The sequence below is a fragment of the Pleurodeles waltl genome, chromosome 7 (assembly GCF_031143425.1).
Source record: "Pleurodeles waltl isolate 20211129_DDA chromosome 7, aPleWal1.hap1.20221129, whole genome shotgun sequence".
Lineage (NCBI taxonomy): Eukaryota > Metazoa > Chordata > Amphibia > Caudata > Salamandridae > Pleurodeles > Pleurodeles waltl.
Window position 1 is genome coordinate 901,097,613 of NC_090446.1, and position 25,763 is coordinate 901,123,375.

The following is a 25,763-nucleotide window of genomic DNA, read 5'->3' on the forward strand; positions in this document are numbered from 1 at the left end:
AACCGGCATCACAAACTTAATCTGTACATTTGAACATAATATCAACAAGTTCTTTGGTGATGCTGTATAAGTGAAATAAAAGGTTTCTAAATACTGCATCAAGCGGTACTGAGGACAATTTAGTTCCAAAGATTCATTATAAAATGGGAGGTGCAATAAATCATGTACACATATCCAAGGTTTCAATATTCTAATTACATGATTAATCATAAAAGACAGTATTTTTTTTTTTATTTCACACAGAATTAAAAAATCTCATTAGCCACTTGTTCAGCTATTGTTTGCTACGGCAGTCCTGCCTTTTTACGGAGAAGTTGGGTGCACTGGAATGGGCGCCCTATTAAACGAGAGTGGCCTCTTCTCTAACTGCCCTGAATTTTAATTTCAGAGAATGGTTTAGATCAGCTACTTTCAAGTGCTGTTGGATCCCTCGGGGTGCAGTGCTCTGGGATACTTTCAGTCAGACTCAAGCTCTTGTGTGGAATATTTGAATAAGACTACTCAACCCACTTCAATATGCTGCAGTTTCTGTCAGCCTACACAGAGAATTAAAGTACAGAGACCGGGCACATGTTTTTGATTTCAAGGCTTCTCCTCCACCCAAACCCGTTTTCCCACAGTCAATGTTTCTGTGTACTTTGGTGGTTGAACAATAAGCAAATCTTAGTATAAAGGAGAGTTGAGATGGGATACAAATATTTAAATCCCATCTGCCCTTTGTCTCTTTATGAATTTGTTGCACATTACCAATAAATGATCCAAATATCCTTCTCTTACAGATTTGTATGCTGTCACAATTAAGTAGGGCATGTCTTACCTTAAGTTGCAAGGAAAAGACCAGTCTTTGGCTCTAAGCTTGCTATGCAAGACAGGGTGTGGCCTGGATAAAATACATCATACAAAAGGAAAGAAAATATCTAGACAGTTTTATAAAAGGACGCTCTAAATCTCTAAGATAGCAACCTACCCTACAGTCTTTTATAGAAAAAAATACAAATTCCTTGAAACAACTTTAACGTAAAGGACAGCTCAAAATCTTAAAAAATAAATAAATAACTTGTCAGTTATTAGCTAGGCTACCATGAGTCACATTCTTTATTAGCCATGACTTCACAAAGATTTGCTGAAACAGGAGAAAAAAGAAACTATGCAACTTGCAACAACAGATAAAATGGAGCATGAGGATGTGACAGTATTTCTAAATGAAAAGCTGCAAGCAAAACTGGATTCAATAGAAAATCTGTTTCCAGAAACGCAGGATTAGAGAAATGTTTAAGTGTTTGCAAGAACTCTAATTAATTTGCATCTAAATGTAAATGTTGAGGAAGGATTAGTTAATGGCGTAAAGCAGATTGGAAAGTCCACTGCATGCTTTTTGCTTGTGAAGTAGTTATATATTTGATGGAAACAGTGTCCAGGTTATCTAGCATACATTGTTATTATTCATGAATCTCAAGGTTTAAGTGTAGATGCAGCATTTAGATAGTGTAAGGGTCATGGGAAATGTACAATCCCTATTGCACATCTCATTCTGGGATGCCTCAGTCTAGGGTATGTATGGAAACAGTGAAACCATTCTAAATGTAACTTGAGTACTGTGCTATAAATGATCGCAAGCAACTTAAAATATATAGCAATGATAGCTAGGAAAGTATGTATGAGGATTACAGAACAGTGCAGCACGATTTGATATTGTTGCAGTACAACAAGGATGACTAATCATTTCATAACTAAAAGGCACAGTGAAAATGACATAATGATGGACAAAAAGAGAAAAACGGTAAGTGACCCAAAACATAACCAAGGCTCTAAACAGAGCATGAACAGAGATGGGTATACAGATTGGGAACCGATAAACATCCCACGTGATTTTATCCACTGGAAACCTATAAAACCCACTGAGGAATTAAGCCAAGTGGATATATACTATGGAAAAAGAGAGCAAGAGATAATCATTGTTCTCTCACTGGTCCCTTATTTCCCCACAAATGATACTCACCAATACATGTTTCTGTATGAGGGGGGGATTATTAACCTGAGAGTAATCTCCATAGGTAGCACATTCTGCAATTCACATCAATGTCCTAAAACAATTTTAATTAACAACATGGGAATTGTGGAAGAGTAAAATTGATAATGGGAACTAAAAGCACTAGTGCTCACAATTCACATAAATTATGCTGAAAGAATCAGTTCACAGAAAGGACATCTTAGAATACAGGTGCTATGTTTTTATACTGTGCAGCTTATCTTGTCTAGTGCATCTTATCTTTTTCCTTGTGGAACTCTGGTGGTATGTGATAGAGCTTTCCTCATGGAGGTTCCAGGTTATGACAGTTGGTAGTCGGAGCAGGGAACAGCCGTATGGGAGCGTTGTGTGATGTCCTGCTTATCCTAGGAATAAACCTCTTCTATGGCTTTCATCATGAAATGTTGATAGCTTCATTCTGATTTGGGCACCTTACAACAAAGCATCCCAGAATTAGACATGCGATAAGGAAACTACATTTCCCATGAACCTTACACTAATCAACAGGGCCACATCACACATGAGGGTACGCACAGCCCCTCCCAACCATTGTGCACCAGCTCAAAAACAGCAATGGAGCCACTAGGGAACATTGACATTGATGAATGGTGGCAACCTTAGGCAAACTGTGGCATGCAACCCTTGGATTGGTAAGACTACAAGCCATGAGATTATCCTGATGCACAAGACGGTAAAAGCGGGCAATAAGGGGGTGTGATCGAGGCAAGGACTTAATAAGGCATGCCTTGCCTGGGCTCCCGGGTCAGGGTCTCCTGTGATCCTGGTACCACCACATTATCACCCTTGTGAGGGCTGGGAGCGGCAGCCGCGGCGCAGAGGTTGAAATTGTGGGGCCCAAAGCAGAGTCAAGAGTCAGCCGGCTGCAATCCCGCTGGTGAGGGTGCTGCCACGCTGCACCTGAGGTGGTGGCCTGCACAGCTATAGAGGAGTTTGCCTGAGTGTTCTTGCCCAGCCACCTTCTTGAATCTAGGCTGCGGTGGAAAGGCCTACTTGGTGCAGTGCTTTGGCTATCGGGAGCAGCCGGCACAGCCAATCAACCCATGAGCAGCACTCCCATAGACATCGGTGGAGGCCTCAAGAGAGTGCTCTTCTCTGTGGAGAGCCATACAGGCTCTAACCAACGGTTGTACGTGGGCAGGTGTTCCTTGCTCCAGTGGCTGTCGTCTCCTCTGGTGGCTGCAAACCGCATGCCCCCTTGAGAGAGGGTTTCACATGGCTTCTGCAAAACAAATACCTCTGAGGGTTTCCACTATTAAGGACCTGTTGAACAACCCAAAGACTGTCAAACCTGGTTGTTCGGCTGAAACTACAGAAGATGAGCCATCAGGAGACTGTGCCCACAAGACTGATTTCTCAACACCTGCAACAAAGGGGGTGGGGGGGCATACAGTCACTCCTGCAAGAAATGAGGAAAGATATTGCAGCTATAAATGCAAACTTGACAAGTGACCTCACAGAGCTTGACCATTCAGTGAAATGAGTTGAGAATCGTCTAAATATGGTGGAAGAGACTGTGGCACAGCATGACAGGGTCAGGACAATACAGCCAAGAAGGTCTGAGCACTGAGATTTCAACAACAGAACCTACTAGTGCCTCAGAGGATTATGAAAAATCGATCCTGCTGCAATAACATCTGAATTTGCAGCATAAGCTCCACCATCTTGAATGCTGAGCTCGAGGGCCACATACAAGCCCTTTTTCGGAACATACTTCAGAACCCCACTGATACAGACTTCACTCTGGATCACCCAAATCATGTTTCCACAAAGTCAAAGAAACAAATCTTAAACGCATCCAGGAAGCTACACCTTCACCCTGTCAAAGAACCTACTGGTCCAAACTTTTCCTTCAAAGAGGTGTTCCTGCATTTGCGTGGGAGGAAGATCATTTATGCCGGGGTTTCCCACTGCGCCTAATCTTCACTATAGACAACAAGCAGGTTGCTGCGTGGACACCAGACAAGGCCCAAGCTTTACTACGTATGCCCCCCTCCCCTGTCGGACGATGGCAGAGACCCCTTGATCAACTTGACTTCCCAAAAGCGATCATTTGGCAGCGAAGGCCAATCTGACAGACTCCCAAGGCAACTTTCCACCGGCGCAACCATAGAGCACACTTGCCTTCGGCAGAGAGTGCCTTAAAGGACAAAAGGACAGTGCAGATTTTTTCAGGACCTTTCTGGGGACTGAGGAAAGTGGAGGTTGGCGTAGCATCCACCATCAATGTCTCTCCCCACGCTGGGGTTGATGGGCTGTGACTGCTAGCCTGTAAGGCGGTAGCTGCTGCCTGCCTCCCGCAGCCCTTCATCCATATCCTTTACAATGTCCATCAAGTGGGTGCAAGGGGTCCTGGGTCTACCTTGGAGGTGTCCCTCTACTTAGGCTGATGAATACATGTACTGCTAAGCCTCTAGTTCATGTTTCTTTCCCTGTTTGCAGCTTTGATTTCTTGCTTTGGTTTCTGTTCTTATGTTGTTGTTTTATAACTTCTGCACTTGTCTAGGGTGCATATATCACAACCATGACGTAGCCACAGGGTGCTTGCAGTGTCACTGGATGTACTCTCAGCGGGGATTACTTCACAAATACCAATGCTGGTAACGTTAGGGCAAAATTCCCATCCTTTAAAGGAGGCCTCAACTCAACATAGCCTTGCAAATACTCAAGGGTTCAACTCCCCAATGAAAAGGAAGGCGATCCAAAAATGACTCTACAGAAAGGATGTAGATATTGTTATGATACAAGAGACACACCTCCTCCCTTCCAACACTAAAAGGTTATAACCATATTGGTACACACTTCAATTCCATGCGACTAGCCACACGAAGAGCAAGAGTGATGGCTCTTTTGTTTAGGTCAGGTTTGCCTTTAATCACTTGATCACATTTGCAGATAAATAGGACAGGACAGTGTGCTTGAGGGTCCAAGTGGCCTGCTACATAACTACGCTTTTCTCCAACTATGGACCAAATGATCGTAAGGATAAATATACCTCAAAATTGCCACTGATGGTAAACTTTGCAAAAGACAACTGAATTAATGAGTGAGACTTCAACACAATCCTGCTCTGTGGCATGTTATAACTCATACCCTGTCCCTCCATGCCTAAATCAGAGTATGCTAGACTTAAAACTACTGGACATCTGGAGGGAGACTCACGGTGGAGCAAGAGACTATACTTTCTACTCCAAAGTTCATAGGACTCGCACACAAATCAACTTTTTTCCCAATCTTCCAGCCACTCCAACTGCAAATTCTATCAGCCACCTTTGGCACCCAAACTCTGGTCAGGCCCTGGTATTCCTACTATTAAATGTTGGGGCTCCTCCTGCATCGTGTGGACCCCATCTGGTACATTAATTAGATAGCCTTTTGTGATCTGGCACGGACAGATTAAATTCAGGAATCTCTAGAGCACTATTTCAATATAAATTATACCAAGCAACAAGCTCAAACAGAATCTACAGGGAGGTTCAACACAATTGCAGAGAAGTGGAGCAGCTGTATATGACTGAAGTGGCTCAGAAGCTGCTTTACATAAATCAGAAATATTACCAGAAGGGAGATAAAGCCAAAAATTGATAGCATATAAGTTGCAACAAATGAACAAGAAACCATATCTTCCCTCTCAAAGATGATGCAGGTATACCCCATACAGACACCTCTGAAATTCTTGATCTCTCTATGTCCTACTACACCACTCTATACTGGGCACAACCTGCATCACCTGAAACCCAGGACTGCTACTTGCAGGATTTAACCTCTCACTGATAGAGTCCTACTCTTCTTTATGAGCTGGAGGACCCTAACACTCTGGATGAGGTGAGAGACCCCATACAACAATAAAAAGTTAATAAGGATCCCCAGGTACCCATGGGTTCTGGGTGTCATTCTAGAAGGCTTATTGCAAACTGTTAACAGAGCTGCTCTCCAGGATTTTTAATTCTCTTCTCCTCACTAAAACAGTAACCATGACCATGACAGAATCAATCATCACGTTATTGCTGAAACCTCATAAGGATCCTTCAGCCCACTCCTCTCACAGGCCTATCACTGTACGAAATTTTGACGTTAAAATATTTACTTCAATCTTAGTTACTCAGCTGCATTCAGTTTGACCATTACTACTGTATAGCTGCCAGTATGGCTTCATACAGAACAAAAACGGTAGGGGCAAGGTACCACTAGCAGTAAATGCAGTGTTTGTGGGGGAATGCACTAACACCACAACTATCCTCCTCTCGCTAGACGCAGAGAAAGATTTTAATTGGGTGGAATGGCAGTTTCTTCAGGTGGTCCTCTTGAAGATTTGGCTGGGCCCACATATGACGGTCTAGGTGCTAGCCACCTATACAGCGCAAAGACTTGTATTAAAATTAGCAGCACATTAACAGCACTCTCTGTGGCCCGATTCCCCTTGTAAGGGCACCAGACGGGGTGCCCCCGACGCCATTCATATTTGCGCTAAACACTCGAACCCCGTATTCGATCTATATAATCTAATCTAGAGACCTGAGGTATTGAAGTTAATGGCGAACAATACAGGCTAGCAAGTTTTGACGACGATATCCTACACTTTCTGACATGCCCTGCTACAACCCTGCCACACTTGCTAGACGAGTTGAAACTATGAGGCTGTCCCTTCCTTCCGCAATAACTATGCAAAGTCCATGGGCTTGGAAGTGGTGGATCCTGTCAATACTTCTCAGCACTTGTTTGCCGGTGCTGACTTGTCATGGGATGCCGCCTCCCTGAGCTTTCCGGGGATCTTTCTCACAAATTCCATCCGCACACTCTAAGACTACAATATACTACCTATACTCAAGGCCCTATTCAAAGATTTATTCTGCTGGGATAGGCTTGAGATCTCTTGGGTGAACGGCATCAACAACATTAAAATTAATGATCTACCCCAACTACTGTACATAGTCCAACCTCTGCCTCTATTAATCCCCAGAAAGTCTACTCTCCAAACCCAAAAACTGCTGCTTCAATTTGTTTGGTGGCATCTACACCCAAAGTACCCTGGGAATGGTCGAAAGGGGTTTGGGGTTTCCCAAAATAGAATACTACGTCCATGTCTCTCAACTCCAGGCGGCCTTGGATTGACAACACCTTCCCTATTCTAACACCTTGGGTACTTCGTAAACAGTGTACCTTAAATTATGTCATGCAGTTGAGACCCCAGGCCACTTCCCAGCCACCACCATACGGAACTGCCACCCTCCTGAAACAATGACGTTTGTCACTGACATCTGAGGGGTGCGAGCAACATCCTTTAAACTGTGCTTGATGGCAAGTTTATGTTATGTATGGCCTGGTTGCTTTGCAGTTTTTATAATTCACATGCCTATGTTATAAATCTCTGTACTATGCATATGTTTTTATCACATTCTTGCAGTTATCTACTTATGCTGTAACTGCATTGGATTCCCTGCTAAAAATCAGAAAATAAAGTGTTAAAAAAGAGAGGGGGCAATAAGAGGACTAATTTCTCACCTTCAATTCTATCAGTTTTTGACAACAGGGACTTGCCCCACCAGCCCGTTTACGGTGCGATTACACACCAGGGAGGATAAGAACTTACACCTCAGCGAAAATATCACAAACTTTTGTGAGTGACATCACAAATATCACATTTGCAGGGATTTATCATTGCGGAGATGCAACACATAACTTTATAATAATGTACATATCTTTTTGAGTTTTGTCTGTTAATGGGAAGGCATAGGGACATAAATTCATACGCATGCAATAGTGTGCAATTGCATGCCCTGTGTACCGTGTGGTCATTTTGTAACCTGTTTCCAACCTCTACAACAAAGAACAGCTGAGACTAATGAATTATTCTTCTTTGTTTCTCTCACTTTTACGAATGCGACGGTAACAGGCACTAACATAGGCCTTTGCAGCCAAGGAACAAGCAAACAGGCTTGCCTCACACTTCACTGCATGTTGTTGTGTATATGTGTCTATGTTACAACAAACGCCGGTTGACAGACCTAACATGATAACTGGGACAGCAGGAAACCTAGTATTATTATTATATATATTTAAAAAAAAAAAAGAGGCATTAAATAAGAGCGTTCCCGATGGAAAGCCTGGGACCTATGTATGGATAGCAACCCTACACTTAAAAAAAAAAAAAAAAAAAAAATAATAAAAAAAAAAACACACCTGACCAATCGTTTTTTTTCTCTATACCAGTGGCATCCAAAATAAACGGAAACAGGGGTGTCCACTAAGAATTTTTTATATTTTAAATCCCCGTTAGATCTAGACACAATATCTAAAGTGCTCTCTGGGATATGCTTGAGCCCACACTGGTTTTTAGGGAGGGGTTGTGACCCGATGATGAAACATGATACCAACAGGGTGAATGAAGTTTAATAAAATAAGCATAATCACTTCTTTTGGGGACAGGATGAAAATCTATATTGAGTCACAGAAAAAAAGGTGGTAGAAAACCTTTGTTGTAAAGTGGATTCTAGGTAGGAAGACAGTATCCTGTGGTTCTCATTAAAATCTCTCTCTTTCCTTGTCCACACATATGTGTGCGTCTTGATAACAGAAAGAAGAAATCAACCATCCATAGAGGCTCAGCGGGCACATGCCCTTGTTATTTGCACTACTGGGGCACCTTAAGAATACAGAAGGGTCAGCAGACGCCTGCACGATCCCAGGCGCCCCCTCTAAGCTCTTCTTAGAAGGGGTGGATAAGCAGGTGCCACAGACCCCTCCCTCCTCTTGTGGGGGCAGTCTCTCACTGCATCTGCTCGCAGGGCAGAGCACAAGTCGGGGGTATACGCGGGTTGACGGCATCCACCCACTATTTACATAGGGTGGATGCTGTCCACCAAGATAAGAAGTTGGGCCCCAGTGTAAAATGCTGCACTTGTCCCTGTGAAATTTTCAGACACGGGGACACATTCAGCAGCGTCTGTGTCGTCTGCTTTCCCACCCAGCAAAGATGTGCCGGCTTGGGGGGGGCGGGGGGGGGGGGGGAAACAGGGGAGTTGGTCTTTCCAACTTCGGACTGTAGCTGGGCCCATAAACAAAGGCCTAATTTAAGGAGCCATCAGGTCTCCTTTAGTTGGCGTATCCTTGGCTGGAAGCTCTCTGGAGCCTCAGACCCAGATGCACAATGCAGTGGAGTGGACACAAAGGCACACAGCAGGTGGGCACTTCACACCTAAGAAAAGAAGTACACTTTTGACTTTGTTTAGTCTCTGTAAATAAGCAATATGGATACACTGTAAGAATGTCAGACGTTTAGGTCTATCCCAGTATTTAAAGAAAATAATTTAAATACTGCTATTTTGTATTTCTGTTATAGCGCTACTCATCAAAATGCAGGGTGTCAGAGCGCTTTATATCACACATACTCATTACATTGACAAATCATACGTTTGTACATCAATGTTCAGGATATGTAATATAAGAGTGAGGGTTACAAGGTGTAGGAGTCGCATATTATCCTTCATAGGTCACTGCGCAATTTAAGGAGGATTACAATTTATAAACTGCTAGTAACAAAAGTATGTGTTAAAAGCAGTAATCCACTTACCTATCTACATAAAATAAAATATTTTATTTGCATGTTGCATGAAGTGCTTTTCAGAAGGAACATTAACTCTCTATGCTACTTTGAGTCCATACTAACACTAGACAATCGCAGATCCTTCCAGCAAATGCACTAACCACCAAAGTCATTTTGCCATTCTTATTAATCCCTCAGATTTACTGGGATCCCAAAGATCTCTGCAGCAGGTGCCTTAATGCCATACAAATTTTCAAAATTCAGAATTTGCAACCAATTAAGCAAAACAGATTTACTGCCCGTTCTCTTTGTTGCCAATTTCTTTGAGGCAGAATTAAAAAAAATATATATATATATATAAGTTAAGACGCAGATTTTGTGTCTGGGTTGCACCACTTTTCTGGTACAACCCAGATGCAAAATCTATTTTGGGATTTACAGTGCCACACAAATCCTGGTTGCATTGATTTGTTAAAATATATATGCACCAGGGAGCATAATGCCTTACCTTACGTCAGGTAGGCGTTACATGAGCAGTCAGCTACAGCAATTTCATCTTTGTGGAAATGTGCTGCATGTGGACTATTATGCCTGATAGAGATCGTTTGTTCAGACGTTGGGTAAAAAAAAGCTAAAAGCTGACAAAAGGCAACATTGTTTTATGTGTAGCTTACCCTGTGTAAATAGGGAGTGTTTGCATGTATACTCGTAATGCACTCATGATGAACCTGCTAAACGTGTGTGTGAGGTCTTAAGATTTGATGTCACTTCCTATAAAGTTATGGGTTGTGATCTCACTTTCTTTAATGTCACTTCCTGAAACGCCAAGTGTGATGTCAGTCACCATCATGTCACTTGCATACTGCCTAACTTGGTTAGTCCCCCCCACTTCTGTTGTTTAGGACTTGTGCCCTGTCGCAGGGCGACCCATCCCCCACAACCGACCACACCTCTTTGAAAACAAGGTCAGGCCTCTACCTGAGGTGAAAGGTGACTTTAAAAAGCTGATCTGCTTTTCACCAATGTACTGTTTAGAGTGCAGGCACGAACGAGTTCATGACTGCACTGTGAAAGGTGCATGTACATAACGGGGTGCACTGCACAAGTTTGCACCCGTCACACCATGTTAAAACGGGGTTGCTGCAAAAAGAGGCAATGCACCCTGATTGTAATATGGCCTCAGGTTGAGCAAGAATCACTTTCAGGAGCTTGTTAAATCGAGAAGCACTGAAAGGTAATTATAATGAGATTACACCATGAGAAAAGCTTCTTCACTGGAGACTAATGCTGTACAAAGAGACGACTACCTAAAGAGGAGTCAGTTGAGGAAGAAGGAAGGGTTCAGAAGAGCATTATTAATACGGAGCCAAACCGTTAAGAACACATCTCATGTCAAACTGAGCTGTAAAATGGCCTTTCCAGTGGCATGTTTGCGATTCTATTGAAAAACGTTAAACGATCTCTCATCCGCATCTCAATAACAAGGAGAGTTAAACAGGGGCCAGATGCAAACTAATTTTGTGCAATTGGATCTGCACCGTGCTAAAACCATTCATTACTGGTATCCAAACCTGGCATATCACTATTACTGCATTAGAATAGGCTACCTAGAGTGCATATGCAATTCACCTTTTTTTATTGCCCACTTGAGGCACTCCCAACCCAACTAAAATCTTCAGCTTCATCGGAAACTGGATAGGGGAGAGCTGACCTTCTCTAACATACTGAGGCACTAATACCAGACAGATAAAACAAACTGGATAGCTAGTCTTGCAGCAAATTCCACATTCGTTCTCCAAACAGATCATGCAAACCAGGTAGTCGTGGAACAAAAGGAAAAAAATGCTTTACTCAAGCCACAATTTGTTTATGTGCTAAATAAATATAATGGAAAAATGCCCCAATTGTGTTACCGTGGTTTACAACGGAGAACAATGTACAAGCAAGCATTATTAGAACGTCGATGCGCATTTAAATAAAAGCAAAGCAAAGAAATCATTACAAATGAATATACAGTAAAAATCAGACCAGATAAAAACGTCAGGGGTACAATTGTGGGAGCAGGAATACAGGTGAAACATATGTAGCTGAAAGACTAACAGTGAGAAAAAAAAGCTTCAGTGGACGAGGAACAGAGACGGGCAGTGATTACACCTGATTCACGGAGTGCATAAAACTGCTGAAAAAATAATTCAGCAAGGCAAGAATGTATTTGAAGGTGAGGAGGAAAGGTAATGTAATTGTAGAAAATTGGACCGAGAAGAAAGAAAGGGGGGGGTGCAATGCTAAAGAGGACAGGGAGTGGTAAGTACAGAGGTCAGAAAAAAGAAATACAGGTAGAGTTTAAAGTAGAGTATAGGATGTACACCTACTCTAAGGAATCGAGAGAGATGTCACCAAGCCCCAGATAACTGTAGATTGTAATCTCAAGTCAAATGAAAGAAAGTCACTTACACATGTCAAGGTTGATAACTAATTATGTTCTAGGCAATCATAAAAACAGTTGTTCATAAAATTGTGAGTTGAGTGTTAGTCCAACAAAGTAAGGTAGAGTATGAAAATACCTTTCAGAAATAAGTTGTTTAAGGTCGCTAAGGAAAGCAGGAATGATTGACTTGAAAAGTCTAATAACACAGTAAAAGTGGTCATAGGAAAATATAACTTTTGAATGTCGGGGTACCCAAGAGTGAATCTGAGCTCCAGAGAGACCTGGGCCCTACAAAGAAGTGTTTGTTCTCCAAATCAAGTAGCTGTATGTACAATTTTGCCATTAACAAAGGCCCTCCTAAATATAAATCTAACGTCCTCTTTAAGTTTTGTTTCCACAGAGACAAATCTTGAATTGTCGTGCATAGCTGTGCAGGGTGCATATTATGAAGGTCGGAAAAAGGTCATTGTCACATACTTTTAACAGCACCGAGGACTGAAGTAAGGCTTTTTGGTCCAGCTTTGGAGTGAATAGAAATGCAAGAGTCTCAGTAGGAATGATGTGCTATTAACCGCAGAGTCACCGTTGGTTAAGTATTTTATCTAAAATAATGCCTAAAAGAAAATCAGCTATCAATAATCCCTGAATTACAGCAGTGGGTCATTAAATTTAAACTGATGGTGTTCTTTAAATCAACTTCCAAAGAGTGTTGTCAGGACCCAAGGTGCAGAAAAATATGGGAAGAACTCACATTAAGAACAATCATTTTTTTATGGGCACTCTAAGGGCTTACTGCTTTGTAGCACCTCTGGAACACATTTCATCCTTATGTCATGGCTGCATCTACAGGCTTGAGTTTGGTACCAAAACGAAATTAATAATTAAAAAACGCAGCCTGAGGGTCTACAGAAAGACATCAACCTAAGAATCATACTTTCATTAGGATGGGGGTCTGAGAGGCTTAAAAAAACATTGCCAGTTTACAATAAGACTCCAAACACTCTGGAGAAAGGACTGTGTGCTGGGCTTCCAATAAATGAAGTCTGCAAAAGGGAGAGGACGCAGTGGCAGCTGCTTACGGTCCCTCTGAGTAAAGAACCAGAGGTTTATGTTGAATGGTGGACACAGTGAGAATGTAAGAGTAACAAAGTTTACTAGGCGGAACTAAGAGGGTTGAGCAAGAGGGCAATGCAAAATACCCCTAGACGATCGCCTAAGGGGCACGAGAGGTACTATGAGGTCTGGAAAACATGAACAGAATTGTTAACACAGGGTGGGTAAAACGTGGCATGCACACGGCGGGGCAGAAGGAATCACGGTTAAAAGGATCAGAGACGGAGGCCAGACATTAACAGGAGCAGATGGAATGGGAAAGTGAGCCACCGGAAAAGGTCCAAATAAGACCAAACATGTTAGCTAAGGCGAGATTTAGGTCAGCCTCTGTGAAGGGGGCAAAGTGCCCCCTCAGTGAAAGAGTTCAGTAATACCCACGGCCACGGACCACACTAGGGAGAACGGATTTACCAAAGAGTTAGATGGATGGAGAGTAACACCCTTAGGCAGACATTGGGGAAGATGGAGAAAGGGCTGGTGGACCATGTGATGGACGTGTGGTGATAGGAAACACCAGGTAGGAAAACAGTTTGAGGGATGACTGGAAACATGCCAGGAAGTAATGCTGCACCTCGTGGAAAATGAATGAAGCAAACACTTCCCCCCGGGAGAAACACAGGAGATCAGGTAAGGTGCACTTAAAGAGGGGCAAGAGGCAAATACTGAGTGCTAACCCGCGGCGTAGGGCTAGTTAGCGGTTCTTGGTACAGCGATGATGGGCAAGTACCGTAACATTTATGACACCCTCTCCTCACTAGTGCCACCAAAACGCCCTATTCTTCGCATCCTCAGTCTTCATCTTTATGTCCTCACCCACACCGTGGCCACCTAGTTCCACTGCCAGCAGGGTACTCACCCTTGGGGCCGCCGCTGAAGGCCGTGTACCAAGACAGAGAGACGAAAGCGCACAGAGCAAGCAGCAGCGTCAGGAAGGTGCCGTTGCGAAGCCTCATCTCCTCCGCCTGGCGGCGGGGGCTGCATGTCCAGGGGGGGCGCGTTCCGACCCCCGCGCCTCCGGGGGAACTAGCTGGGGGTTAAGTTGGCTGGTGCGCACCCACTGTTTTGGGGGTCTGACAGGCACCAGCGGTCCGCAGCATGTATTAGGACAAACCAGGCTCGCGACCAACGATTGCGCGTGCACCCGGCGCGTTTCAGGCGCGCGCCTCCAACTGCCCCTGCGAGCTCGCGCCCAGAGTCATTGCATACGTGCACGCGCCCAGAACACAAACGTCGCAGAGTGCAGGGGAGGAGCAATCATAAGTCTAAGGTTGCGAGAGCTTCACGCATGCGCGTTTGTGCTCGTTACTGACTGGAATTAGTTTGTACTACGAACTAGAATGCTAACCTTTCATGGACCAGACACGCCTCAACTATATGATATAAAACTTCTACATATCCCAGGCAGAAATAGCGTCAACGATGAATTCATGTTTCATTTAGGTGCGTAGCTACCGATGGTGGAGCAGGTTCATTGCGCCGGGGCCCACAGCCCTGAGGGGGCATTGAACACTGATAATTGCTGGATTTATTACTCAACCAGCTGTCAAAGAGGCAATTTTCCTCGCTTGCACAAGTGCCCGTTGCATCCCTGCTATGATACTTGTGAGAGAGTGTAGTTTATATAATCTATATTAACATGAAATGTTTATGAACTAATGTGTAATTATGCCATATAGAAACTGTATTAGTGTATTTTGCTAAAACGTGCACTTGAAATGTGACCACGGGGAGTGGCCGCCAATGTATACGGGGAACTAATGAAAATGATTAATGTTGATAAAATATGATATTAAAGAATGGTTTTATAGTAATTACTAATTATCATGTTATTAAAGTATGCTAAATAAATCTTGTAGGCCTTAAGTTAGCATGAGCCGAAGCCTAGCTGTCTGGCTCTCATATTAAATGTGTTTTTCTAAACGTGCAGTGTGCTGACTTGCAAAAGGACATGAACTCTTGTTTTTTCCTTCAAACTAGGAGCTAAATGTAACCATAGTAGATCCGTTCTCATGAAATTCATATTGCTTGTAGAAATGTTTTAGTCAAAATGCAACAGTGTAGATCAGTATAATGTACAAGGTCGTTCAAACTGGTATAGACAATGGAGCTACTGACCAAAAGATGTACAAAGAATTACAGAAGGATGAAATCATACCCGACGTGCTACCTCTGAAGACGTCAATCATATGGACCAATAAAATGCTTGTGAACTAATGTGGGGTGAAAGATTAATGACATAATCTGTTTTTTAATTGGCTAAAGATAGTGAGGTGCAACATTTGCCCAATCAAATTTAGGGGAATGTACAACGGAAAGGGGATTAAAAACCTATGACACGGGGAGCCATTTAGATTGGATAGGGAATGCTATTGATTTTATCCAGAAACTCTGTCACTCTGTTTGGTGACTTATTTTGGTTTTGCTTAAACCATCCTTTTCCTTAGATTGCCCATTTTACACTTTGCCTCCTTATGAGGGAAGTGCCCTTTTTGCCCCAGAGCAGAGTTTTGACTGATGGCGAATCAACTGATGTCCTGAAGACGAAGACTGAACCTGAGTGCTGACCTAAGCCTTGGAGGGTAACTATGACAATTAAATTGTGATTTGTCTGTTTGCTTTTCCTTTCTAGGTAGCAGCTGCTTATTTTGACAGAGATCCTAGCTAGATGTTTTCCAAATTGGTGTTCTAAATTATTTTCCATGAAGCCCAACATGCCAATGCTAATTAGAGGTTAGTTCAGAGGGGTTCACTAAACTGACGCAAATAGACAAACGACTGAATCAATGCTGTGTTGAAGATAGTCTGCTAAAGATAGTTTATGTTCACGTCGTGTTATGTCCTGATGTTTGTGATTCTTGCCTTAATGAAATCTTAACAGAATTGCCATATTGTGACTATGCTATTGTGTTTCTTGGTTTTGAGATTAACACACCTGCTCTTAGAATTGTAATCAATAGGGAATAAACCTCATAAAAGTCTACTAAACTGGTGTGGTTATCCATGACTGCACAGTCATGGTGGTGTCCTGAATTGATTAATGTCTTTGACTATGGTGAAATGCATTGTTGTAATAAATATTGAGGACATTATTGACGTATTGATTGACATATTGATTAGCTATCTCGTCCTAAGGTGTCTCTCAACTGGGTCAAAAGATTCATTGGCTTAAAACGAGTCCTGATGTGTAGTAAATTATCATAAAAGGACGCGTTAGCACTTGCTTCAGTGATTTGTCACTGATTTTCCAGATAATTGTAACTGCAGTACTTTTAGTTTCTTTTTTTTTTTGTTAAATCAAGAAGCTGTAAATTTCTCACCTACCCAGTAAACAGAGAACTTGCATACATGAGAGATATCTTCTATTGTCCTAGTTTCTTAAAAATATTAAACAATACAACGCAATAAATAATACAAATACATACATATCTTCATCGTTAAAAACAAATTCACTGGGTAACAAGAGTGGATGCCAGCCCGTAGACCTCCCACACTATTGTAATTGTAATAGTATTTATATAGCGCTTACTACCCCGGATGAGGCGTCAAAGCACTTTTCGGCGAGTAGCACGCTACTCCAGAACCCAAAAGGAATCATTGGTGGATTAGCATAGGGAAATATGAGTAAAATTTTAGTATTATTATGAGTTAATTTGATCTGCAGATATGTGAGTTTGTTAGTTGGATTGACTGGAGTAATGGAGGGGTGGAGGAGGGAAGAATCCAGAAGTGTTAATTGGGAGTTTATAGTAATAGGATTTAGGCTTGTCATGAGTAAAGGGGGATGGAGGAGGGAAGAGTCTGTGGAAAGGCTTAGGCAGATCATAGTAGCAGGAAGGGTTTTGGATGAATTAAAGGTGAGATAAATGAGGGAGAATTTAGTAGGGTTGTTGGGAGATCATGGTAGTAAACTGAGGTTTGGTTGAGTTAGATATGGAAGAGGAGGGAGGAGCTTAGGCAGGGTTATTTAGGAGATGAACGTAGTAGAATGGATTTGGGATGATTCAGAGTGGGAATGGAGGATAGATTGATAGGGACATGACATATGGTGATGGGTAGATAAAGTAAAGCTTACAAGAGAGTAAAAATACAATATCTTTTATTTATAATTTGTACATATATATATATATATATACACATTTTTTGATCTTTATTGTAATAGCATTTATTTATTCTTTATTATTATTATTAATATATATATATATATATATATATATATATATATATATATATATATATATATATAATTAGATTTATTTATAATTTTATTTTTATTTATATATTTTATTTTATTTTAATTTTATTGTTTCTCTAGTACAGTAGGTCTAGAGTAAAAAATACATAGGTATGTAAGTACATAGTAAGGGAATATATGTCCAAGGTATATAATAATGGGTATAATATGAGAAGAAAAGTAGTATTGTATAAACACAGACTTTTCAAGATTTGTAATATTTGAGGTTAATTAATAAGTGTACTTTTCCAACATTTATTTACCTTTCCGCAATTTTTGAGTAGCCAAATACCAATGATAATAAACATTTGGTTAGTGTGATATAAAATGAGAGCAGGGATTCATAAGTATCTAATATAACAACTTATCTAGGAGCTATGCAATGACCTATGAACATGTTAAGCATTGAATAACATACACACATATATATATATATATATGTATATATATAGACACACACACATACATACACATACACACATGAATTCACACACATATACAGACATATATGTACATACATATGAATATTTAAACCATGAGTAAATATACATTAGTTAAACAGGTTTAAAGAGTATGGGGGTCATTACAACATTGGCGGCCGGCTTCCGCCGCCCGCCAAGCTGTAACCACCATGCGGCCGCTGTGGCCGCACTCCCGCGATGCCCATTACAAACCTAGTTTACGTCCGCCGGCTCAGCGGGGATGCGGCCGCAACATAGGAGCCGGCTCCTAATGGAGCCGGCGGTGTTGCGGACGTGCGACGGGTGCAGATGCACCCGTCGCGCTTTTCACTGTCTGCATAGCCAGTGGCATGGGCAGTGCAGGGGCCCCCAGGGGCCCCAGGACTCCCCTTACCGCCAGCCTCTTCCTGGCGGTGCAAACCGCCAGAAACAGGCTGGCGGTAGGGAAGTCATAATCCCCAGGGCAGCGCTGCTTGCAGCGCTGCCCTGGTGGATTATCACCGCCGGGGCTAAAACGGCGGGAAACCGCCGGCCCCGGCGGTGCGACCGCTCAAAATATGGGTCTCCGTACCGCCAGCCTGTTGGCGGTACGGACGTCACTTTAGCCCTGGCGGTCTCAGACCGCCAGGTTCGTAAGGACCACCTATGTGTGTAGTTTATTGTTATGACATAGTAGCAATACATATTTTCTAAAGAACTATATATATCTAGAATAGAATATACTCATAATCAGATAAAACATATTTATCAACATAGGCATATGCAGTCCATGGCTGTTTGAATATGGTGGTTATGAAGGGAAGACCCAACTCTTGAGTAGTCTTCTGAAGACAAGATAGTTATCTGTGGATCTTATGGTTGGGGGTAATGAATTCCATAGTTTGGCTGCTTGAACGGAGAAGGATGTACCACCTATAGTCTTTTTCTTGTATGGTGGTGTTCTAAGGTGGGGTGCCAATCTTGAGCGGAGGTTTCTTTGTTGAATGTATTGGGTTATTAGATAAAAAGCGGTCCTGTTCCATGTATAGCTTTGTGGGTGATAAAAAGCAGCTTGAAGGTGCATCTTCTGGCAACGGGTAACCAGTGTAGTGCTCTCAAGGCAGGGGAGATGTGGGCTTGTGGCTTTACATGTAATAGTAGCCTAGCACACTATATTATTCCCCATTGCAATGCTTTATCACCTATTGGTTACCAGAGTTGAGGATTTTATATGTTCAACACATTTTGTGGTGTAGCCCCAAAAGCGAAATAAAATTGCCTCTGCAATGCCCTCAGTCTAAAAGATCGATTTCAGGTACCTTGTGCAATAATCAAGCAGTTCAGAACAGAGGTAAGAGATATGTTCCAGTGATTTCTGCTCCATGTTACATAGCAGATAACGTGTTGTTGGGTATGTGGCGGGGGTCCATAATCCAACAGATTAATTGAGAGGTAGATAAAAAAGTACAAAATGAAGGAATAGTTTTTCCCCCATTTGAGTTCTAGTTAAAATTGGGATTTGTCTAGCCTTAGTGTCAGAAAGGCTAGATTTTATTTTAGACATGGAGGCAATAATATGCTGTCTTTTCTTGTTTTTTATTAGGAGCAATCAATCAAGAGACAACTACAACCCAGAAAAAACTGGTAAAGGACTACAAACAGTGACATCATAATAGAACAACTCAATAGGATGTCAAGTAACCCAGTAATTATCTTGACTGAGAGCAACAAATCCTCTTCTTGTAGCAAGTTAATCAATAAGAGGCATAGAAAGAAAAAACAGCACTGAATACAAAGTAATCAGTATAGTCAAAAAGTCTTCAAAGCAATTTAAGCAGAGGTTAAGAACTCTGTTTCAACCAAGAAGAGATGATCCATGGATTGTGTTCAGCGAACTGTATCAGAGAAGAAAATCCAGCCAGATTAGAATGATGTAGCAGAAGTGGAAGGTGTTGGAGCTGCAGAAAAAACAGACCAGGGAGGGTTGATGAAAAAGTGGTGGGATAGTACTCCCCTCTGTGTCTTTAATAAAATCTAGCCTTTCTGACACCAAGGCTCGGAAATTATCAGTTTTATTACAAGACTAGAGGCTCATATTATGCCTGTATAAAACACTGCAATAACAGAATGAGAAACATGGGAAATTGGTTTACTGTAGAAGGTTTTAAAAGTATTAATGTTAGATCAATCTGCAGATTTGAGAATATTGCACAAACTAGCACCTGCCCAAAAGGCCCCAGAGGCCATAGCCCCTCTGGTTGAATGGGCGCCAAAGAAATCAATAATAATACCAGCCAGAGACATGATCTATTTTACCCAGCGGGCCAAAGTGGAGGAAGAGATAGGTTTATTGGGTTTCTCGAAAGAAATGAGTAGTTGGGTAATAGAGGGAGATCTCAAATCTGCAGTTTGTGAAACCTAAGTCTTTAGACAATTTACTACACATAATTTCAGTTGAGAAGGGAAAAAATGTTATTGAATTGTTGGTAAATTGGTTTTGGCACATCTGTGGACTTGAAAGGAAACACCAAGGGGTGAACAATGGAAAGTGGACACATCTATTGCTTTAACATCAGATACACGTTTCAAGGAAATTAAACATAAAACCATTGTCAACTTTGCAGATAACTATTTTTGAGAAAGAAATACATTGGCCCTCATTATGACATGGGTGATAAATCCCACTTACCGCCGTGCTGACTGCTGCCAATATACCGCCGCAACCGCCTCAAAATACACACACACAAACAAAACACCACCACTTTGGACAATTCAAACAACACACACCTGACACCCATACACACACCACACCCACACACCACTATAAAACACACACCCACACTACCCACAACTCTTTACGACTACAATAATTGCTACGAGAGAGAGACAGCAAGACCACTCACGCAACCAGAGCCACATACCACCATCACCTATACACCACCCAAGCACCTCACAACACACACCCCAACACATCACCCTACACACCTTCACCCACACTACTCACACAACACCCATAGCACCACAACAACACCCCAGATTCTCTGAGGAGGAGCTAAGGGTCATGGTGGAGGAAATCATCAGGGTAAAGCCACAGCTATTTGGAGCACAGGTGCAGCAGATATCCATTGCTGGAAGATGGAGCTATGGCGGAGGATCGTGGACAGGGTCAACCCCGTGGGACAGCACCCCAGAACAAGGGACAACATCAGGAAGAGGTGGAACAACCTACGGGGGAAGGTGATTTCCATAGCAGCAAGACACCAACTAACTGTACAGAGTACTGGTGGTGGTCCCCCAACTACTCCCCCACAACTAACAACATGGGTGGAGCAAGTCTTGGCAATCATGCATCCTGAGGGCCTGGCAGGAGTAGCAAGAGGACTGGACTCTGGTAAGTCAACTCTTTACTACTATCACCCTCCTACCTGCATGCCATCACATACCCCCACCCTCACTCCCTTCACTCCACCAACTCACACACCCCACCATCACATCTCTCTCATCCCAATGCCAAGCCCTCCATGCATCACCAATGCATTGACACCAGTCACAGACCTGCATGGACACCCAACACAAAAGCATGCACACTGGAGAGAATCAGCTAGCCAACCACATACCAACTCACACATGTTAAAGCTGCCAGGGCACATATAACCTAAGAGGGCAACCCACCCATACACAAAATGTCACACACAGAAACAATAACACTGCATTTACATCCCCACAGGTATCCCAGCCAATGTCACCCGAGAAGAGGTGCTAGCACTAGCCAGTCCCCCCACAGAAGAGGCCCACAGTGATGACAGTGACTCGGCTCGCCTGGATCTGGATGACCAACCTGGCCCATCAGGGACCTCGGATAGTTGGTTAACCAGGCACAGTCACACACCACCACAGAGCCCCCCCCCATCTGGAAACACCACCACAGCACCCAACCAGCTTACCCACACCTCTGTTCCCAGGACACGTCAATCAGCAGTGTGTATACCACTGCAGGGACCCCACGGCACCCCCCATACCCAAGACCATCATGGACCTGGGGTCAGTGGCAGTGGGCACACGGTTCAGGGGACAGAGGCACAGGACAACAGGGAAGCTGGGAGGATTGCTGTGCGCCAGGGGGAGGACAGGCCCATTGCACTGACTCTCCATGAGGCACTCTCTGAGATCCTGGGAGCATACCAACATTCCCAGGATACACTGGGCCAGATCCTGGCCAACGTGCAGGAGAAGCGGCGGTTCGAAGAGGGACAGTACCAGGGGATCAGGGAGGACTTGCAGGTCATTAACACCACCCAGGTCTCCATTGCAGGGGTGCTGGCAGATATGGCCAACATTATGAGGGAGGCAGCCTCACAACAGCGGGCCCCTGCCACTAGCCAGACAATTGAACAACCTTTCACCTCCGCTGCCGCTAGTGAACAGGAGGACCAACAGGCCACCAGCACCCCTCCCCCTTCAGAAGGAGAACCACCCCGCAAACGTTCCCTGCAGTCCAGGCAGAAGCCAGAGACTATTGCCAAGACCTCCGCCAGGAAATAAGACTCTCCTGATTGTCACACTTGTGTCCTACTCTGTCGCCCTGTCTACCTTAAACTGCCATTGCTCCCCTTCCTATGCCCACTTGGACAATGCATCTGTGCTACAAATAGACTGAAACTATAACTTGGACTTTCCTCCATCATTACCCCAGCCCATTGCACTTCCCCTTTTTCTTCTTAGAACTGCAATAAACACCATTTGAAAAAATACAAGTATGGAGTATGTCAAATGATTTAAGTATGTATTCATTTAACAAGGTTCAAACATTGCAATTCAACTGTACAGTAATGTGCACAGAGGATAGACCTGTAGTTGGCTGCAGTGAACACACCAGGAGCGATAGTGGGGCACCAACATCTTCAAAAAGAGTTACCAAATGGTAAAGTGAGTGGGCATAGACATGGGAAATCACAGCCTGCCAGTGACAATCTCAAACAATAAAATGACAATAAAATGTGAAGTACCACTGTCTTACCTTTGTGTCATTGGAAATATTGTTGAATCACTGCAGTTCTGTTATCCTCATCTTCATCCTTTGCCTCCTCATCTTCACTGTCTACAGGGTCCACTGCTACAACACGGTCATATCCAGCCTCCTCCTCCTCCTGCAGAAAAAGCACACAGCGCCTCAAGGCAAAGTTATGCAACATGCAGCAGGCGACGATTATCTGGCAGACCTTCCTGGGTGAGTAGCACAGGGATCCACCTGTTAGATGGAGGCACCGAAACCTGGCCTTCAGGAGGCCAAAATTACGTTCAATTATCCTTCTTGTTCACCCATGTGCCTCACTGTAACGTTCCTCTGCCCTTGTCCTGGGATTCCTCACAGGGATCAGTAGCAATGATAGGTTGGGGTAACCAGAGTCATCTGCAAATTTCGAGGGACAACATTTAGCCACACACTATCCCTTATGGCCCACATCATGCCCATACACCAGCATCCACTGGTTGGGAACCCGGGCTCACCTATCAGCCACACACGATGCCTCTGTAGTTGGCCTATCGCATTTGGGATGCTGCTATTCCTCAGGATAAAGGCATCACGCACTGGCCCAGGATACTGCGCATTGATGTGGGAGATGTACTGGTCCGCCAGGCACACCATCTGGACATTCATTGAATGAAAATTCTTTCGATTTCTTTACACCTGTTTATTTTGCCAGTGGGGGGGGACAAATGCAATATGTGTTCCATCAATCGCCCCAATTATGTTGGGGATATGTCCCATTGCATAGAAGTCAGCCTTCACTGTGGCCAAATCCTCCACTTGGGTGAAAACAATGTAGCTGCACATGTGTTTTATCAGGGCAGACAACACTCTGGTCAGCACTATTGAGAACATTGGCTGTGACATTCCTGCCGCCAAGCCCACTGTCACTTGGAAAGAACCAGTTGCCAGTAAATGGAGCACAGATAGGACTTGCACAAGAGGGGGGATCCCATTAGGGTGACGGAGCAGATATCAGGTCAGGCTCCAATTGGGCACAGAGCTCTGTTATTGTGGCCCTGTCAAGTCTGTAGGTGAGGATAATGTGCCTGACCTCCATTGTTGCCAAATCTATCATGGGGCTGTACACGGGGGTATGTCTCCATCTCCTGTTCATCCCCAGCAGTTGCAATGTAGGGGGCAAAAGAGTGAGGAGACAGTCATAAACTGTACATTGTAGCAATAACAGTACAATGCATGATGTTATTTTGAAATGTATATGTGGCATTTGTCCAGATTGTACAATTGTGAACTGTGACGCAGTTGTAATTCAGGGCCTGCCCCCCTCTTGAAATGGCGTCCACCTGTCCTGTGTGGGTGGACAGGTGGAAGTGAGGTAATTCCGCTGACGTTGTGCGCCATTGCGGGAGGCGGTCGGGAACCGCCGTGCAGCGCCTCATTGGATAATATTGGCCACTGTGGGGTACAGTGGCCAATGGTGATGTACGCCGGAGGTGATGGTATGCACAGCCACGGACGTCACTGCTGTTTTCTCTGTTCACTCACTTGCTACCTGACCTTCAACAGGCGAGGACCTACACTGCATGTGCTGCTGTGACCTGTGTCTGGAACCTACCATGGTGCATGTGACTGGGGAAAGGGCCCCTGCCTTCACCTCGGTGGAGTAGGAGCTACTGGTGGATGGGGTCCTATCCCAGTACCGACCGCTGTATGGGCCTCCAGACCAACAGGTGAGTGCACTGTGAGCATGATGCATGGGGCATGAATGCATGGAATGGTGTGCGTGAAGGCCTCATGTGGGGGGTATTGGTGGATGTCCCCTGGGCGACGTGCAGCTTGTGTTCCAGGCCATGTCTGTGCAAATAGGGATGGGAAGGGGCATGGTGGGCCATGAGTGTAACAGGAAGGACGGTCTGACTAATACCTTTCCCTGTGTGTATTTTCTCTGCAGGTCAGCGCCCATCAAAAGAAGGGTATATGGCGTGCCATCGCCAAGGAGGTGCGGACCCTGCGGTTCTAAGGCAGGTGGAGCACCCACTGTCGGAAACAGTGGGAGAACCTGAGACGCTGGGCACGGAAGAGGGCAGAGGCCCAACTGGGGATGGCCTCCCAACGAGGAAGGGGTGCCCGTCGAACCCTGACCCCCCTGATGGCCCTGCATACTGGCGGTGGCCTATCCGGAGCTGATCAGGTGCTTGAGGGCTTCACAGCAGCCACAAGGGGGTGAGTACAGTGCCCATCATTACAACTTACACATGGTAGGGTGGTATTCAGGTGGGGGATGTGTGTCTGTGGGTGCCCCTAGGCCAGGCCTGACATCGCAGAGTAGCTCCCATGTTGGGCAGGGTTCAGATGTGATATTCCTCCTACCTCGCTAGTAGGCATCCACTACGGGGCTGTGTGGGTCCAAAGTATGCTGTAGTTGGCGGTATGTGTCCCTCCACTTGCCCTGGTGACTAGCATTGTTACTGGTAGTGCACTGCATAGTGCGTAGGGCTGTTCACTGTGAGTAAGGGTGCTGTGTACGCCAACCGTGTTATTGGTGCAGCCATGGACCAAATGCTTCCTTTGTCTCCCCCCCTTTTTGTTTTGCCATCCCGTCCTTCTGTGCATTAGTATCATCTGGCGGAGGAGCGGAGGCACCAGCGATGGAGGAAGCTGCATCCCACAGGTCCCAGGAGGCAGAGTCCACTGATGGTGAGGGCACCAGTGGGACGGAGGGGGAGGGGAGCACCATGGTGGAGACTGGAGGGGACAGTTTGGACACAGATACCCCCTCCGATGGAAGCTCCCTGGTGGTGTCGGACACCTCTGTGCCCACCCCAGCCACAGGTACAGCCGCCACACTGTACCAGCACCGGCCACCCAGGAGGGTGGGCATCTCCTTCGCCCCAGGCACCTCAGGCCCTGCCCCAGTAAGCCCTGCTGCCCTGAGTGAGGAGGCTACTGACCTCCTGCGATCCATCTCTGT

The 25,763-nt window shown here is 44.2% G+C and overlaps 1 protein-coding gene across 1 annotated transcript in view; it reads right to left on the bottom strand.

Annotated features, from left to right (window-relative positions):
* MGAT4B (alpha-1,3-mannosyl-glycoprotein 4-beta-N-acetylglucosaminyltransferase B) overlaps positions 1-14,366 on the bottom strand; it is a 1,476,931-nt gene extending 1,462,565 nt beyond the window's left edge. Inside the window, exon 1 of the mRNA XM_069199505.1 lies at positions 13,988-14,366. Coding sequence (XP_069055606.1) covers positions 13,988-14,084 — 97 coding nt within the window. The 5' untranslated portion in view covers positions 14,085-14,366. The remainder of the gene's footprint in view (positions 1-13,987) is intronic.
* Positions 14,367-25,763: the final 11,397 nt, after the last annotated feature.